The 18,784-nt window shown below is 43.7% G+C and overlaps 1 protein-coding gene across 2 annotated transcripts in view; it reads left to right on the plus strand.

Annotated features, from left to right (window-relative positions):
• The window catches only part of FOCAD (focadhesin), a 316,407-nt gene that overhangs the window by 282,213 nt on the left and 15,410 nt on the right, over positions 1-18,784 (plus strand). For both annotated transcript variants that reach the window (XM_030294286.2, XM_030294287.1), the window contains 4 exons: positions 8,580-8,708; positions 11,335-11,450; positions 15,571-15,831; positions 16,587-16,676. In XM_030294286.2, coding sequence (XP_030150146.1) covers positions 8,580-8,708; positions 11,335-11,450; positions 15,571-15,831; positions 16,587-16,676 — 596 coding nt within the window. The remainder of the gene's footprint in view (positions 1-8,579; positions 8,709-11,334; positions 11,451-15,570; positions 15,832-16,586; positions 16,677-18,784) is intronic.

Consider the following 18,784-nt stretch of genomic DNA (forward strand, 5'->3'; position numbering starts at 1 on the left):
ATTTTCAAAAAGCCAAACCGTGTTCGATGGAGGGGAGAGAAACATCACTGGGAGGTACACTTCTAGTTTTACGTTTCTAACTTGGCAGAGGCTTGGGTCCGGGGGTAGATTAATTGGTGGCTAGCCTGAGAAAACATGCTGATTGTTGAAATGGCTCTAGCTGGAAATAAGAGTGTCCAACATCAGGAAAGGCCTGGGTTGTAAGTGTGGCTTTACTTGGTCAATATACGAATAGTATGTGAAACTGTGAGAGTTAAGTGGAGGCAGGCAGCGAGGCTCAGCAGAGAGAAACCCGGAAGCGTAGGGAAGCATTTATTTGAAGAACGACGGCATGATACAGTTGTATGTGGGAAAGTATGACATGAAAGATTGGAAGAAGTGTCCTTGCATATGGCATTTAGAGAGCAATCGAAATCTTTGCAAGGGCAGTTCAAGTGGCACGAGGACCGGGAGCCAACACGGATAGCAGGCACTGAGCCTTTTTGTCACTCTCCCTTTCAGGGGCTGCACAGTGTCAATCTCTGTCATGGATTCTGCGTTTTTTTCTCTCCAGACTGCTTCATCTATTTCTATGCTTCTTGGGCTTTGTTCTTTTAATTTTTTTTTTTTTTTTTTTTTTTTTTTTTGTAAAACAGAACAAAATTGACGGTTCTAACCACTTTGAAGTCTACAATTGCGTGGCATTTAATGTATTCTTAGCGTTGTGCCACCGTCACCGCTATCTGGTTCTAGAACATTTTCATCACCCCAAAAGGAAATCTTGTACCCGTTGAGCAGTTGGTCCCCATCATTCCCTGTTTCCCCCAGCCTCCAGCTACCCCTAATCTACGTTCTGTCCCTATGGATGTGCCTGTCCCATAAGTTTTATTTAAATGAAATCGTATGCTGTACGGCCCCTTGTGGCTGCATTCTTTCACTTTGCATAACGTCTTCAGGGTTCATCCATGTAGTGGTAAGCATCAGTATTTCACTGCTCTTTATGGCTGAATAATAGTCCATTCTATGGATATGCGGTTTTTTTGTTTTGTTTTTTAATCCGTTCATCAGTTGATGGACATTTGGATTGTTCCTGCCTTTTGGCTTTTATGAGTGGTGCTGCTATGAAGACTTGTGTACAAGTCAGTGTTTGAACACCTGTTTTAAGTTATTTGGGGTATCTATCTATAAGAGGAATTTTTAGGTCATATAGTAATTCTGTGTAATTTTTCAAGAATCTGCAAAACTGTGTTTCCACAGTGACCGCACCTTTTTATATGCCTACCAGCAATGTATGAGGGTTCCAATTTCTCTACATCCTTGCCAGCACTTGCCCTTCTCCATCATCATCATCATTTTCCTCCTGTTGAGTGTGAAGCAATATCATTTGGTTTTGATTTGAATTTCCCGAATACCTAATGGTGGGGGAGCATCTTTTCCAGTACTTGTTAGCCATTTGTAGCATCTCTTCCTTGGAGAATTATCTCTTCAAGTCTTTGGACCATTTTAAAAATTAGATTCTCTTTTTGTTTTGGAGTTGTTTTTTTTTTAATTTTTTCTAAGGTTTATTCATTTTTGAGAGATGGCGAGAGACAGAGCATGAGCGGGGAAGGGGCAGAGAGAGGGAGACACAGAATCCGAAGCAGGCTCCAGGCTCCGAGCTGTCCGCACAGAGCCCGAGGCGGGGCTCGAACCCACGAACCACGAGGTCATGACCTGAGCCGAAGCTGAGGTTTAACCAACTGAGCCACCCAGGCGCCCCTGGTTTTTGAGTTGTAAAAGTTCTTTGTATATTCTGGATATTAGACCCTTATCAGATGTGTAACTTGGAAATATTTTGTTGTGTTAGGTTGTCTTTCACTTTGTCAATAATATCCTTTGATGCTGTTTTGATTATTGTAGCTCTGTAGTAAATTTTGAAATTGGTATGTATGAGTTCTTCAGATTTTTCTTTTTCAAGATTGTTTTGGCTGTTAGGAGTCCCTTAACAATTCAATGTGAATTTGAGGACCAACTTTTCCATTTCTGCAAAAAAAAAAAAAAAAAAAAAAAAAGAGCCATTGAAATTTGGTAAGGATTATGCCAAATCTGTAGATACCTTTGGGTAGTATTAAGTATTCCAGTCCATGAACCTAAGGTATCTTTCCCCTTATGTATATTTTTAATTTCTTTCTGCAATGTTTGTATTGTTCGGTGTATGTGTCTTTCACCTCAGTTAAATTTTTTTTTAACTTTTTTTTTTAACGTTTATTTATTTTTGAGACAGAGACAGAGCATGAACGGGGTGGGGGGGGGCAGAGAGAGAGGGAGACACAGAATCGGAAGCAGGCTCCAGGCTCTGAGCCATCAGCCCAGAGCCCGACGCGGGGCTCGAACCCACGGACCGCGAGATCGTGACCTGAGCCGAAGTCGGACGCTCAACCGACTGAGCCACCCAGGCGCCCCAACCTCAGTTAAATTTAATCCTAGGTATTTTATTCTTTTGGCCACTCAGGCGCCCAGGAGCTTTTTGTTTCTATCTCTTTCCTGGTCATAGGACTGTTTGCATTTTCTGTTCTTTCTCGAATCAGTTTTAGTAACTTGTGTGTTTCTAGGATTTTGTCTGTTTCATCTAGATTATCTAATTTCTGAGATACAGAAACACAACTAAATTTTGTGTGTTGATTTTACCCCCAGCAACTTTACTGAACTGTTTTCTATACGTAGAATCATGTCATCTGTAAATACAGGTAGTTTTACTTCTTTCCAATTTGTATGCCTTTTATTTCTTTTTCTTTCCTAATGGCTCTGGCCAGAATGTGCAATACAAAATGGTGAATGTGGGCATTCTGGTCTTGTTCTCTATTGTAAAGGAAAAGCTTTTAGTCTTTTACTGTTGAATATAACGTTCACTGTGTATTTTTTACGAATGCCCTTTATCACGTTAAGATGATTCCATCCTATTCCTAATTTTTGGAGTATTTTTATCATGAAAAGCTGTTGGAGTTTATCAAAAGCTTTCTGTGTCAGTTGAGATTATCGTGTGTTTTTCCCCCTTCATTCTATTAGCGTGGTAAATTGCATTGATTTATTTTCTTATGTTGAATGACACTTGCATTCTTAGCATAAATCTTGTGTGGTCATTATGAATAATCCTTTTAATGTACTGTTGGATTCAGTTTGCCAGTGTTATAGTGAGAGTTTTCACATCTATATTCATAATACTCATCTGTAGTTTTTTTGGTTTTTTGTGTTTCTTTTCTTTTTCTTTTTTTTTTTTTTTTTTTTGTTAAATGTTTGTTGTGGTTTCTTTGCCTTTGGTGTTAGGTTAAGGCTGGTCTCATAGAATGAGTTAAGTGCAGTTGAGGAGCGCCTAGGTGGCTCAGTTGAGCATCTGAGTCTTGATTTCAGCTCAGGTCACAATCTCACAGTTCGTGGGTTCAAGCCTCATGTTGGGCCCTGCACTGCCAGTGAGGATCCCTGCTTGGGATTCTCTCTCTGCCCCTTGTCACACACACACACACACACACACACACACACACACACACACACACACTCTCTCTCTCTCTCTCTCTCTCTCTCTCTCAAAATAAATAAATAAACTTTAAAAAAAGTGCAGTTTACCTTTGAACAACACGGGTTTGAACTGCACGTGTCTACTTATATGCAGATTTTTTTCATTAAATACAGTACAGTACTGTAAGTGTATTTTCTCTTTTTGTAATTTTCTTAACATTGTCTTTCCTCTAGCTTAATATACAAAATATGTATTAATCAACTGTTCATGTTATTGGTAAGACTTCCCATCAACAGTAAGCTATTAGTAGTTAAATTTGGGGAGGAGGCCAGAAATTATATGTGGATTTTTGGCTGCAACAGTGTTAGCACCTCTAACCCCTGTGTTGTTCAAGAATTAACTATATTCCCTCCTCTCCTGCTTTTCTTGGGAAGGAATTGAGGATTGATGGTAATTCTTTAAGTGTTTGGTAGAATTCACCAGTGAAATCATCTGGTCCTAGACTTTTCTTTGTTGGGGCTTTTTGTTTCTTTTTCTTTTCTTTTTTTTAATGTTTATTCATTTTTGAGAGAGAGAGAGAGCAGGGGAGGGGTCGAGAGAGAGGGAGACACAGAATCGGAAGCAGGCTCCAGGCTCTGAGCTGTCAGCACAGAGCCCGATGCGGGGCTCGAACTCACAAACCACGAGATCATGACCTGAGCTGAAGTCAGATGCCTAACCGACTGAGCCACTCAGGCGCCCAGAAGCTTTTTGTTTCTATCTCTTTCCTGGTCATAGGACTGTTTGCATTTTCTGTTCTTTCTCGAATCAGTTTTAGTAACTTGTGTGTTTCTAGGATTTTGTCTGTTTCATCTAGATTATCTAATTTGCTGGCACACAGTTTCTCATAGTTTCCTGTTTATAATTCTTTTTGTTTCTACAAGGTAGGTAGAAATGTCTTCACTTTTATTTCTGATTTTAGGTATTTCCATCTTCCTTTCCAGTCTGTATAACTTTTATTTCCTTTCCTTATCTTCTTGCATAAGCTAGCACTTTTAATATAATATTGGAAAGGAGTGATGAGAGGAGACATCTTGACTTGTTTCTGATCTTAGTGAAAAAAGCTTCTATTTTTAACTATGAAGTATGATGTCAGCCTAGAGTTTTTTGGGGAAGCTCTACTCTATTCCTAGTTTGCTGAGAGTTTTTTATCATGAATGGGTGTTGGATTTTGTCAGATGCTTTTTCTGCGTCTATTGATATTGTTTGTGTGATTTTCTTTGTTAGCGATTACTGATGTGATGGGTTATATCAGTCGATTTTTGAACGGTGAGCCAGCCTTGCATATCTGGAATAAACCTCAGTTGGTCATAGTTTATAATTCTCTTTATACATTGTTAGATTTATTTTGCTAATATTTTGTTAAGGATTTCTGCATCTGTGTTCATGAGAGATATTGGTCTGGAGGTTTCTTGTTTTATCTTGGTCTAGTTTAGTATTAGGGCAATGCTATCCTCAGAATAAGTTAGGAGTATTCCCTGTGCTTCTGTTTTCTGAAAGAGAAATTAGTATAATTAGTATATGGAAGAATTAGTGTAATTTCTTCCTTAAATAGTTGGTATAATTCGGTGAACCCACCTGGGCTTGATACGATCCATTTTGGAAGGTATTAATTTTTTTTAATGTATAATTTTTTTAAAGCATATGTTCAATAGTGTTATGTTTATTCACATTATTGTGAAGCCAACCTTTTTCATCATGCAGAACTGAAATTCTATACCCATTAAATAATACCCTTTCTCCCTCCCCATAATCTCTGGTAGACACCATTCTATTTCCTGGTTTTGGGTTTTTTTTTTTTTTTTAAGTTTATTGATTTATTTTGAGAGAGAGAGAGAATCTCAAGCAGGTTTTGCACTGTCACGGTGGAGCCCGATGCGGGGCTCGAACTCACGAACCGCGAGGTCATGACCTGAGCCTAAACCAAGAGTCAGACACTTAACTGACTGAGCCACCCTATTTTCTGTTTCTATTAACATTGACTACTTAGGTACCTGATATAAATGGAATCATACGGTATTTGTTTTGTTGTGACTGAGCTATTTCACTTAGCATAGTGTCTTCAAGATTCATTTATGCTATAATGTCTGACAGGATTTCCTTACTTTTTAATGTTGAAACTAATTTTTATGTATATGGTATACAGATTGTGAGTGTTCCACAAGATGAACAAACATTTCTTAGAAATTTCCACTTGATAAACAAGCAACGTCTTGCCATATGAGTAGTACGTGATGCTGAAAATCACATGATCACAACGGAGACAGTGATTCTTGAAATTCACTTTGATATACAAGTGCTTTGGATTATAAGTATGTTTCCTGAATGGACTATGCTTGCAAACTAAGGTTTTACTGTATGTGTGTGTGTGTGTGTATATATATATGTATTTTGCTTATGTACACATAAGCACATTTTGCTTATCCATTTACCCATTGATTGATATTTGGGTTGCTTCTACTTCTTGGCTGTTGTGAATAGTACTACTGTGAACACCGGTGTAAAAACATCTCTTCAAGATCCTGCTTTCAGTTCTTTGGAGTATAGACCCAGAATTCTATTTTTGATTTTTCGAGGAGCCATCATACTGTTTTCCATAGCCGTTCTACCATTTTATAATCCCACCAACAGTACACAGCGGTTCCAATCTCTCCACATCTTCACCAACAATTGTGGAGTGTTAAATAACTTCCAAGATGTTATTTAAATTCAAGTTAGTTAATATATAGTGTAGTATGGGTTTCAGGAGTAGGATTCATTGATTCATCACTTTCATACATCACCCAGTGCTCATCACAACAAGTGCCCTCCTTAATACCCATCCCCCCACCCACCTCCCCTTTCTTTCCTTTTTCTTTAAAAAAAAAAAATAGCCATCCTAATGGATGTGAGTGAAGTGATATCTTACTGTGGTTTGATTTGCATCTCTCTAATCCTAAGTGATGTTGAGCATCTTTTCATATTTTTATTGCTCATTTTTGTATCCTCTCTAGAAAAACTCTACCTCTGCTTCTCCTTCCCCATATGCAGCATCTGCTGGTTCTGCTTCTCCTCTTTCTCTGTGCTTCTCCTTTCTGCAGCTGTTTGTCCTTTTGCAGACTTTGCCCAGCTTCTGTTTCCCTCTGTCCGGTCTCTCCTGATTCTGCTGTCTTTTCTGCCTCAGCTACTACTGCTCCTGTGCTTCTCCTTTTTATGGTGTTTGTCCTTTTGCTGATTCTGCACCCACGTCTGCTTCCCCCGTGTTCAGTACCTGCTGATTCTGCTGCCTTGTCTGCCTCAGCTTCTCCCTTTTCCCTTGCTTCTCCTTTCTACAGCTGTTGTGCCTTTTGCTGACTCTGCCCCGCTTCTGCTTCCCCGTCTTAAGTGCCTACTGATTCTGCTGCCTTGTCTGCCTCAGCTTCTCCTTTCTCCCGTGCTTCTCCTTTCTCCCGTGCTTCTCCTTTCTCCCGTGCTTCTCCTTTCTACAGCTGTTGTGCCTTTTGCTGACTCTGCCCCGCTTCTGCTTCCCCGTCTTAAGTGCCTGCTGATTCTGCTGCCTTGTCTGCCTCAGCTTCTCCTTTCTCCCGTGCTTCTCCTTTCTGCAGCTGTTGTGCCTTTTGCTGACTCTGCCCCGCTTCTGCTTCCCCGTCTTAAGTGCCTGCTGATTCTGCTGCCTTGTCTGCCTCAGCTTCTCCTTTCTCCCGTGCTTCTCCTTTCTCCCGTGCTTCTCCTTTCTGCAGCTGTTGTGCCTTTTGCTGACTCTGCCCCGCTTCTGCTTCCCCGTCTTAAGTGCCTGCTGATTCTGCTGCCTTGTCTGCCTCAGGTTCTCCTTTCTCCCGTGCTTCTCCTTTCTCCCGTGCTTCTCCTTTCTGCAGCTGTTGTGCCTTTTGCTGACTCTGCCCCACTTCTGCTTCCCCGTCTTAAGTGCCTGCTGATTCTGCTGCCTTGTCTGCCTCAGGTTCTCCTTTCTCCCGTGCTTCTCCTTTCTCCCGTGCTTCTCCTTTCTGCAGCTGTTGTGCCTTTTGCTGACTCTGCCCCACTTCTGCTTCCCCGTCTTAAGTGCCTGCTGATTCTGCTTCCTTGTCTGCCTCAGGTTCTCCTTTCTCCCGTGCTTCTCCTTTCTCCCGTGCTTCTCCTTTCTGCAGCTGTTGTGCCTTTTGCTGACTCTGCCCCACCTTTGCTTCCCCTCTTTCACTGTCTGCTGATTCTGCTGCTTATCTCCTGATTCTACCCCTGATTATCCTTCTCCTACTGATGCTTTTCCTTTTACTCAGTCTGCTTCTCTTGCTGCTGATGCTGATTTCCCTTCTGCTACATATGTTGATCCGGCTGCTTTTGCTTTTCTCCTTGCTCTTTTACCTTTATACACATCATTTCCGGCTTCCTTCAGACTTCACTTTTACATGGCCCTTCATGGCCCCTCAAACCCTGACTGTGCCTTGTGGCTCCACTCATACCTGCTCCAGTGTCTCCTCATTTCAGTTGCAAATTAACCCGCACCTGGGGGAACAAACAAAGAGTATGTTAAAGCCATAGCCCCATGCCATAGATAGCTGGTTGGCCTATGGATTAGCTGTTACGGAAGGCACTTCCCTCTGGAGCTGTCAGCTTTGCACAGGCTGGAGAGTGAAAGCGGCAAGTCACATGGTACACAGCACCACCCCTGTGGGCCACAGGGATGGAAGGACTTCACGGTCACTAGAAGGGACTATGCCTGACGAGGTGGCAATGACCTCCTCTTCTGGAAGTAGATTGGGGAGTGACTAATGGCGCAGTAACGTGGACGAGTGACTCTTTTTAGAAAGCTGGGGGAAAAGACAAAGAGCGTATGGAGGACAGTCAAGTAGTGACGTGGACAATTTCTGTCCAGACAAGAGGGAAAAACCAGAGGCAAGTGAGGAGGAGAAGAGCAGAGGAAGCAGGGTTTTGTAATGGAGGGGGTTGAGACTGAGAGCGCAGAACTGAAGGACCGACCATAGTTGAACATGTGATCCCAAACCCTTTGGCACTGGAAGAAAAGGAGAGCTGGCGTTTCCGCCTCTCGTGATGCTGCCGGAGCGTTTTACTAGTGTTTCCCTTTCTGTTGCAGGTCCTGAGTCTGTGCCTCCTTCCCTTCTCAAAGTCGTGATGAAACCCATCGCAGCTGTTGGAGAGAGCTACCAGTTCCCCCCCGTGAGCTGGGCCGCGCTCCTCTCGCCACTCATGAGGCTAAACTTCGGTAAATATCAAGTGTTTTCAGGCCTTCGGACTCCGCTTTTAGGACGTGACCTGAAGAGAAAAATAGATTCTGGGTCGCGAGTGACGGCGGCCGGAGAGACCTTTGCGATCGTGAGGTCCATCGGCTTGGGTGACCGTCTGGGCTCCTTTCCCTGAGTCACTTTATAGGTGGCTGAGGCCGAGGGGGAGGAGTTCCGATGACACGGGCCACGCGCGCTCACCGAAACGAGACTGGACGGAGGCGGGCCCGTTGCTGGGCCGCGTGGCACAGGTCGCAGAGAGAGCCCGGTTTGATGGTCATCGGACCGCGTTTTCGGAGCTCTGGGATTCAAGGAAGCCCCCCCGGGGGAGCTTTGTTCTCTGGATTTGTTCTCTGTTACTGTGGTAACAGACCTGGCAGCCTGAAGCAGCTTGAAGCTGTACAGATGTATCGGCTTGGAGTTCTGTGGGTCCGAGGGCCAGCGTGGCTCCCGCCGGGCCAAAATCAAAGTATCGGCAGAACGGCATCCTTCCCTGGATGCCCTGGGGAGTGCTACGGCCTGAGCGATTTCGTCCCCCCGAAACTCACGTGTCGACATCCTGATCCCCGGTGTGATGCTATGCGCTTGGGGAGGTGATCAGGTTGTGACCGTGGAGCCCTCGTGAACGGGATTGTTGCCCTTTATAAAAGAGGCCCCGCCGCGCTCCCTTGCCCCTTCCACGGTGCGAGGACATGGCTAGAACTGGCCGTCGGCAGCCGGGAAAGCGGTCCCGCCCGAGCCCAGCATGTTGGCACCCTGATCTTGGGCTGCCAGCTGCCAGGGCTGTGAGAAATCAGTTTCTGTGGTTTATAAACCACCGAGTCTGTGATGTATTGGGATAGCAGTCCGAACAGAGTGAGACAGGGAGAATCCATTTCTTTCCCGCTTCTAGAGGCTGCCCACGTGCCTTGGCTTGCCATCCCCCGTGCTTCATCTGCAGAGCCCGCGTGGGAGGGCCGAAGCCTTTTCACGCTGTCCCCTTTCCGGTGCTCTACAACCAGGAAGGGTTTTCCGCATCAAAGACTCGTGTGATTCATGGGTCCCTTTGCACGGTCCAGGGTAACCTCCCCATCTCTCGTCCTTATTCCCAATCACATCTGAGAAGCTCCTTTGCCAAGCAAGGTAACATGTTCCCAGGTTCCAGCAATTAGGATGTAGGCATCTTGGAGGGCCATTATTCTGTCTGCCACAGATTCTTTGTGATGAGAGGCAGAGGGAATGCACACCCCAGCAACCTCTTTTGTGGAGTTAGTATATGCACATTTAATCCCATGTACATCCCCCCCACCCCCGGCCCCGATCTCAAGAAAAAGTGGCATTGGTCGGGGTGGGGGGGACAATTTTTTAACAATGCTATAAGAGTGTGTGTGTGTGTGTGTATGTGTGTGTGTGTTTGCCTACTGTTTACAGTACGGTGCTCACGATATACAAAACGCCTCATAAACCACAGTTTATGTGCAGCTGAGAGGATGCTCAAAGATGATTCTGACTCTGTACAGTTTTTCACTTAAATGCTTTCAGTCGAACCTAATACCTGTGTAAGATACGATGTCACCGATACCGTGTTTCTGGAGATTTCATTAAACATTGTGTTCTCCTGGGGCGCCTGGGTGGCTCAGTCGATTGAGCGTCCGACTTCGGCTCAGGTCAGGATCTCGCAGTTTGTGAGTTCGAGCCCCGCGTCAGGCTCTGTGCTGACAGCTCGGAGCCTAGAGCCTGTTTCAGATTCTGTGTCTCCCTCTCTCTGCCCCTTCCCTGCTCTCTCTCTGTCTCTCAAAAATTAAAAAAAAAAATTGTGTTCTCCTGAGCCTCCCCCTACTTTTGTGTGCTGTATTAGAAATGTTTATGTTTTGGTAAAAATCCTTAGAAAAATGAAGAAAAGGTCTGGTTGGGAAAATACATGTGCTGATGGGGATCAGGCTACCAAAAGGACTCGATCACTGGGGAATGTGGCAACATTTTTAAGTCCTTCCAGACCTAAACGGATTTTTCTATGAGCTGAATGCAAGGTAGAAGGAGGGGAAAACAGAGGCAAAGAGTTTTAGCTCGTGTTTTCTCAAATTTTTCATGGTATTCGATTATTTAGTTTTCTTTTTTTCTTCTTTTATTTTTATTTATTTACTTTTTTTTTTTTTTTTTTTTTTTTTTTTTTTTTTTTGAGAAAGAGCACGACGAGCGGGGCAGGGGCAGACGGAGAGGGAGACACAGAATCCGAAGCAGGCTCCAGGCTCTGAGCTGTCAGCACAGAGCCCGACGTGGGGCTCGAACCCACAAACCATGAGATCATGACCTGAGCTGAAGTCAGATGCTTAACCGACTAAACCACCCAGGCAGGCGCCCCTTGATTATTTAGGTTTCTTGGGACACCGGAAGAGAAATTTCCCAAGCTAGATCACGGCCCTTGCCAGTTCCAAGGCTTAACCTGCTGCTGCCTGTGGGCACATTCTTTGACTCACAATGAAAAGGTCACTTGAAATACCTTTCGGTTTACTCACGTTCTGTTACTTGTAGATGTCACACAAGCAGAGGCTTTGATTTAAGACATGGGAGCCTGAAAAGGAATCCGAGAAGGAGCTGTGTTACCAATACTCTCTTCTTCTCTTTCAGGAGAAGAAATACAGCAGCTGTGTCTGGAAATTATGGTGACGCAGGCGCAATCATCCCAGAATGCAGCTGCGCTGTTGGGACTGTGGGTGATGCCACCACTGATCCACAGTCTGAGTGTATGTAGCAATTAAGGGTGTTGGGCAACAGGAGGATCTGGTTCTTTGGGGAAAGATTAACGTTCATCTGGGCGTATGTTCCCAAAGTCAAAGAGTGGCCAGATGTGATTTTGTAAAAATTGGGGGCTTGGCAATAGCTGGCCAGCAGATGGGAAGATTGTGATGCAGAACTCTGCCCCAGCCGTCGACATTCATGCTTTCAGCTCCCCTTGATTAAGAAAAAGGAAAATATTGGGGCGCCTGGGTGGCGCAGTCGGTTAAGCGTCCGACTGCAGCCAGGTCACGATCTCGCGCTCCGCGAGTTCGAGCCCCGCGTCAGGCTCTGGGCTGATGGCTCAGAGCCTGGAGCCTGCTTCCGATTCTGTGTTTCCCTCTCTCTCTGCCCCTCCCCCGTTCATGCTCTGTCTCTCTCTGTCCCAAAAATAAATAAACGTTGAAAAAAAAAAAAAATTAAAAAAAAAAAGAAAAAGGAAAATATGGTCAGAGACACGAAAGTTCCTTTCTCAAGATCCTCCAGCTAGAAAGTGATGGAGTTATGAGAGCCTAGGTTTATTTATATGGTATACAATATCATATAAATGATATTCATTGGTTTTGGTTTTGTTTCTTTTTGAGAGAGAGAGAAAGAGAGCGAGCATGTGCATGTGAGTAGGGGAGGGGCAGGGGGAACAGAGAATCCAAAGCGAGCTCTGTGCTGATGGCAGAGAGCCCGATGCAGGGCTCGAACTCATGAACCACAAGATCGTGACCTGAACCAAAGTTGGATGCTCAACCAACTGAGCCACCCTGGTGCCCCTGATATTTAGGAGGTATTAAGAAACAGGCAAATCCAATATGATCCCTCCCTTTCACAGAAAAGACAGCAATTCAGGTGAGCCTTGAAGGCTTGGTAGGATCTCATCAAGCGTCAAGTTAGAGACACGGGGCACGTAGGTGAGAGGGTGTAGAAACATCTCTGCCAGCGTGTTGGGCTTGAACAAAGCGCTGAGGAAGAAGTGACCTAGCCTGATATCTACGACAGAAAGAGGGAGCCAGCACCTTCCAGGGTACAGGCCAAGGGTAAGTAGGAAGAATGGGATAAGATGGCTTAAAGAAAAGCAATTAGTAAATTGTATAATTTTGAGTATATTCTAAGGTGGGACAAGAAAAACCACACTCCATGATCCCTTAGAGGTTTACCAATTGATCGTAAGTTAAATGACCTCGTCGTCGTTACTCTTCTATTCGGGAGGCTTTAGTTCTTTGAGAATTTTGCCAAGCTCTTGTATTAGTTCCTCAGTCTTTTACCTTCCGTTCCTGTTGGGTACTTTTTTTCTTTTAAGCTCTGCTTCGTATTCTAATTCTCTTCCACTGAAGGGAGACGTGACTGAGGTCTGCATCCTTTGCGTCAGCAGCTGTCATGAGCTGTCTGCTCCAAGCACGTCCCGTGTAGCCGCCATTACTGAGTAGTGGCCACGTACCTGCGACTTGTAAGCACTCAGTGAGCACTTCCTGACATCAGACTGAATCTGTCTTCGACCCTGACACACAAGTGTTTTCTACATCTTTGAGTTATAATTTATATTGCATAACATATGGCTATTTTAAATGTACAGTTTGATGGGTTCTGGTACATTTGTACATTTTTATCCATCACTGATAATATTTCCATCACCCCCAGAAAGTTCCATCGTGCCAACCTGGAGACAATCCCCGCTCCCAGTCTCAGACCCAGGCTACTGCTGATCTGCTTTTAGTCTCTATAATTTTTCCCTTTTTTTTTTGAAAGGAAGAAGGAGAGCGCATGAATGGGGGAAGGGGGGTGGGGAAGAGAGAGAGAGAGAGAGAGAGAGAGAGAGAGAGAGAAAATCCCAAGCAGGCTTCACACCCAGTGCAGAGCCTGATGTCGGGCTCTTACGACTGTGAGATCATGACCTGAGCCAAAATCAAGAGTTGGACCCTTAACCAACTGAGCCACCCAGGTGCCCCTCTAATTTTTCCTTTTTTAAACAACTTTCATATAAACTTAAATTTCATGTAAACTTTAGAAATTCTTTAGAGTGGAATCATACAATATGAAGTCTTTTGTGCCCAGCTTATTCCACTTGTGAGAAGTAGATTTTATTGTTTCCAGTTTACAGGTTGACAAACTGAGGCAAATTGGGATCAAACAAAGTTTATGTAGCTAATATCTGGGAGTGAGTCTGGCTGACTCCAAAGTCCGTGTCTCAGACACTGTTCTATTAACTCCTCTTTTCTTTTGAACCAGGTAGAACTTGAACAGCCTGTTTCGTTTACCTCAAAAATCTTTCTAGAATTCAGTTATCCTTCCGCTTCTCTTTCAGATCTGTGTTACTTTTTTGCATTTGTCTTTGAGAATGGACTTTTCTTAACATCGTTGTTAATTAACAAATTAAGTTGGTGAATTCATTTTCTTAATTATATACCTTGTCTTTTTAAAAAAAACGATCGGAGGGCGCCTTGGTGGATCCGTTGGTTAAGCGTCCGACTTTGGCTCAGGTCATGATCTCATGAGCCTGGGGTGAGTTCGAGCCCCACCTAAGGCTCTGTGCTGACAGCTCGGAGCCCAGAGCCTGCTTCAGATTCTGTGTCTCTCTCTCTCTCTGCCCCTCCTTTGCTCACACTCTTGTGTGTCTCTCTCTCCCTCAAACATAAGCAAACATTAAAAAAAATTTAAATAACAGTTGCCAAAGGCTTAAGATGACAATGTTATATCCTTGAATTACATAATCTTTGGAACTAGTTTTTAACCACAGATAATTTGAGGACTCTCCATATTATAACTGGAGCCTCGCCTAAAAATCATAGGGTGTTGCAGAAAAGATACATATTGTGTTTATCTGCAATCATCAGAAAGTTAAGGGTGTTTTCTTTCATTGACATTGTTGCAAGTAGTTTCTTTTCGCACTGGTATTGCTAAAAGTTGCTATTTTAAATCCTCTCTGCAGCACTAATTTAGGACAACTATGCCAGATTAAATTGTTTCATACTGGTTTACTTAGGGGTTCCATTTTCACTCCTCAGTAGGTGTTCTGTATTTCTCATATGCTTCTTCGCTCATTAATTCACCCAGTTCTGAAGGATTACTGAGTGTTATCTTGATCAGCCAACCATCTTCATACCAAGATTTGTTGACAAGTCCTGTATTTTCTGCAAAAGCTTCATCAATTTCAGTTACTTGTCCTGATAGAGAATAGAGTTCACTAGCAGCTTGCACACTTTCCAAAGCACCAAACTCTTCTTGTTCAATCTTGTCCCCACTTCAGGCACGCGACGGTAAACAGCATCTCACAAAGTTTCCTGTGCAAAACTGCTGATTCCCACTGTTCCAATGCCATTTTCTGTTGTTATGCATTCACGTTTGTCTGTGGATTTATGCGCCGATAGCGGAACGGAGCAGGTGCTCCATGTCCGGTCAGCGCCCGCCCTCAGCCCCCAGGGCCGGGACAGGCCGCATGCTCCGTCCGTTGCGAAGAATTTTTGAAGCCTCCTCTCTTAACGTCTCTGACACAGAGCTCTTTTTAACCATGCGCCTTTCCGGCCCTCATGACCTCCAGCATGCCACGGTCACTTCTACGTGTTCAGCTGCTGCTCCTCTTTGGTCAAAAATGGTTCTAGCATGCCAGTTCTCCTTATCTCCTTATGCTTCCTAGAAGAAGAAATTAATAATATCAGATACTCTGGCCGGTCGATTTCCTGCAGATGAGGCTTTCGTGTCCAGGATTTATTTTATTTTATTTTATTTTATTTTTTTATTTTTTTTTTGCCAGAGAATGTGACCTTTTAAGACTAAATAGCAACTGTCAAGTACTTTCAAAAGTTAGCATTTTGTTCCCCTTCCCAAAACAATCCCGGGCTTGAGCTGAGTGGTTCCCAGATGGATTGGCAGATACCGTATATACACAAGTTGCCCCGGACCACACGTCACTGCAGTGGCCACAATCGCAGGCAGCGGTGGCCCACTGGACCGTGAAGCTGGGGGGAAATGAGGGGCAGGGAAGTAACCTTGAACCTTTCATCTCTCAATGGGCCCTCAAACACAGGGGTGACCTTGAGGTTTTAAACCCTGCAAGCCCAGACTTGGCCCGTTTCTTCCTGACCTCTTTTGGTTTGCTTCCAGTTGAACGCCAAGAAATACCTCCTGGTTTCTACACCTCTGTGGATAAAACACGTCTCAGACGAACAGATGGCGGGTTTTGTTGAAAACTTAATGGTGGCGGTGTTTAAAACGGCTTCCCCACTTCCCAATCCCGAGTTATGCATGAGTGCCTTACAGGGCCTGAGTCAGGCCATGAAACTGCCCAGCCCTGCCCACCACCTCTGGAGTCTGCTCTGCGAAGCCACCGGGAAGATTTTTGACCTTCTGCCAAAGAAGATTCGGGTGAGGAACAAAAATATTTACATTCCTGACCATTTATGTTTGGGATTTTTTTTAAGCCCTTTTGGCAAAGCAGGGAGGTGTATGTTTTAAGAATGTGGTGGGAAGGCTAGGAAGAAAATAACCGCATTTTGCACTAAGAATGTGTTTGCTTCCAAGATCTAAATTGAGGTTGAATATTTAGAACCAACGTTTTGAGCAAGCTTAGAAACGGGTTAACCAGTGCTACACCAGGAAATATGCGGCCAGGCCTTTTACCAGATGCCTGTCGGAGACGAACAAGCACAGAAACCCTTACGCGTTAGACCTGGAGAATCTCTGAGCATGTTGTCCAATATATGACTTCTATCAAGCGACGCAATATATTTCTGAATTATTTAACTTCTTTGCAGCTTTACGAAGAAGTTAAAAATCTGTGTGGAATGATGGATTCTGATAAGGAGAAAAAGTACAGCCAAACAAAATAATAGGAAAGATCGTGTCGTTGCTGCTGTTTTAAAGTAAGCTCTATGCGCAACGTGGGGCTTGAACTCAAGACCCTAGGTCAAGTGTCATGTGGTCTACTGACTGAGCCAGCCAGGTGCCCCGGAAAGATGGGTTTTTTTAGTGCCAAAAACTGGCCATATGTTCTGGTTTGATTAAAATCTCAGAGACTGCTGTTCATGGAGATAAGCAAATCTAATAATTTGTCGGAACATTGAGACTATATCTGTTATCTTACGTTGTATTTTGACCTGCTTGTGATTTTTCCTTACCAGAGAAATGATCTAGAGCTATATATCAGCGTAGCAAAATGCCTCTCAGAAATGACAGATGATGAAGCCAATCGAGTTGCCCAGATTACTGAGGTAATAACATATCTCTGTATTTATTTCCATTATTGAAGCGGGACTTACAGTTGAAGAGATGGTTTATCCTTTTTGATTGAAGCTACTTTTGCCTCTTCTTTCTTACTGGATAATTTCAGGAAACTATCCCTGCTTCACTGTGGGGTCTCATGCTCAGCCTCATGGAACGGATGGATAGATAGATGAATGGCTTTTTAACCTACCTAATCCCACTTTGTCAAGAACATTTTAGTGTCACCTGTGGGCAAACGTAAGCGCAGGGCAACGTCTTCAATACCAAATCCAGAAGCATGGGAATATTCTGGCTGAAAAGCTTGCGGTGCGCGGAAACCATGAAGTAGTCTTGTTTTTAAATTTATTTTCTCTCACCTGGTACTTATCCTTTTGTAATGAAGAAAGGTGGCTAATTGAAAAACAAGCACCATTAGCACGGACACAGCTAATGAACAAGTGCTCCTGGTACCCACACCCAAAGGATGAGTGAGTAACATACCAATAAAGTTGCCACATTTAGTTAGCATGATAGATGTCTTATTAGATTTGAATTGCCTGTAAACAATGATTTTTTTTTTTTTTAGTATAAGTATATCCCAATGGACATACTTATTCCAATGGCAACCCTGCATACCAGGTAATAGCAAAGGTCTAGAGAATTATGGGCCCTTATCCAGCTGGTGGACCTCTTACCATTTATTTCGCTCAAGATGGCAGGTTCAGTTGAATCCTTGAATTTTTGCATCGTGTAGCACTGATTCTCAAAATGGGGTCCCTTGGACCCAGCAGCATAAGCCTGGGAGCTGACTGGAAATGAAAATTCTAGAGTCCCACTTCAGGTCTGCTGAGTCAGAGGTGGGGCCCAGGAGTGTGGTTTTTCAACAGTCCCTGCAGGTGATTGTGCTGCATCCTGAGGTTTGAGAACCCCTGCTAGACCATTTGGAGTATCAGGTTTCGGAGATGAGTTGAAGCAAGGACGAGCACTATGAGGAAACGAGTGAGAGAAGGAACTATAGAGCCTCACCGGTCGGGTTTGAAATCCAGCTCTGTAATTTACTAGCAGTGTGACCTTGGTCACGTTTCATAACCTGCCTCAGTTTCCGCATCTACGAAAGAAAGATAATAGCACCTACCTCCTGGAGTTGGTTTGAGAGTTACAATGACTTAATCCATGTTAAGTTCTTGGAAACGTACCTGACCCGAGGCGAGCACTCAGTAATTATTCATTATCCTAATTACCACATTCGTGTAATCTATTACATCCTGTTATTATGATATTCGTGTAATATAGTTGGAAGCAATGCATGTAATTCACTTCACGGTACCTAGAGCCAAAGGTTGCTGTGGTACTCACCCGGGTTCTTAAAGTACCAGTTAGAACATTTTCACGTTCTAGCGAAAATAAGTTCTATTATTCAATAGTGTTCTGAGGTCCCCAAAAGTGTGTTTTACCGAGGTCCGTGCTTTTTACTCATTTCTGGAAGGAATGGAGGTTAGAATAAGGCAATGGTGAAGAGCTCAGACCTCCTGGTTTCACTTCTCACTCTGCCAGTGTAGCCACGTGACCTTAACTGAGCAAGTTACTTAACCTCTGTGCTTCCGAAGGGAAGGATGATGGTAGTCGTCTGCATCGGATGGTGTGAAAATTAAATGGTCAATACAGGGCTTCTCGAACTTGCTGGTCTCAGGAGTACTTCAGTGTCTTAAAAGTTGTTGAGGATTCCAAAGGGCTTTGATTTCAATGGTCCTCTCTTTCAGTAAATCCATTGCATCTCAGTATAAATAAGAATTTTTGAAAACAAAACAAAATGAAAAAGTGACATTGTTTTACATTTTTTGCCGATCTGCTTCCTCCATCTGGCCTCTCTTCGAAATTTCTTTAATGTTGACTTCTCCTGGCTGCTGCTTCACTTAATCTGTTGCAATGTTGTTTTGGTGAAGTATGGGGGGGAAACGTAGCCTCACAGAAATAATGTCGGTAGAAAAGGGAACAGTGTGTCAATAGTTACAGATAACTATGGATTTTTTGTTGTTGTTGTTGTTGTTGTTGATGTTACAACAAAACTCAACAAACCGTGTTTTCTTCGGGGTAGTTGCAGGGTGTAGAATGTGAA

This window comes from Lynx canadensis, chromosome D4 (assembly GCF_007474595.2).
Source record: "Lynx canadensis isolate LIC74 chromosome D4, mLynCan4.pri.v2, whole genome shotgun sequence".
NCBI lineage: Eukaryota > Metazoa > Chordata > Mammalia > Carnivora > Felidae > Lynx > Lynx canadensis.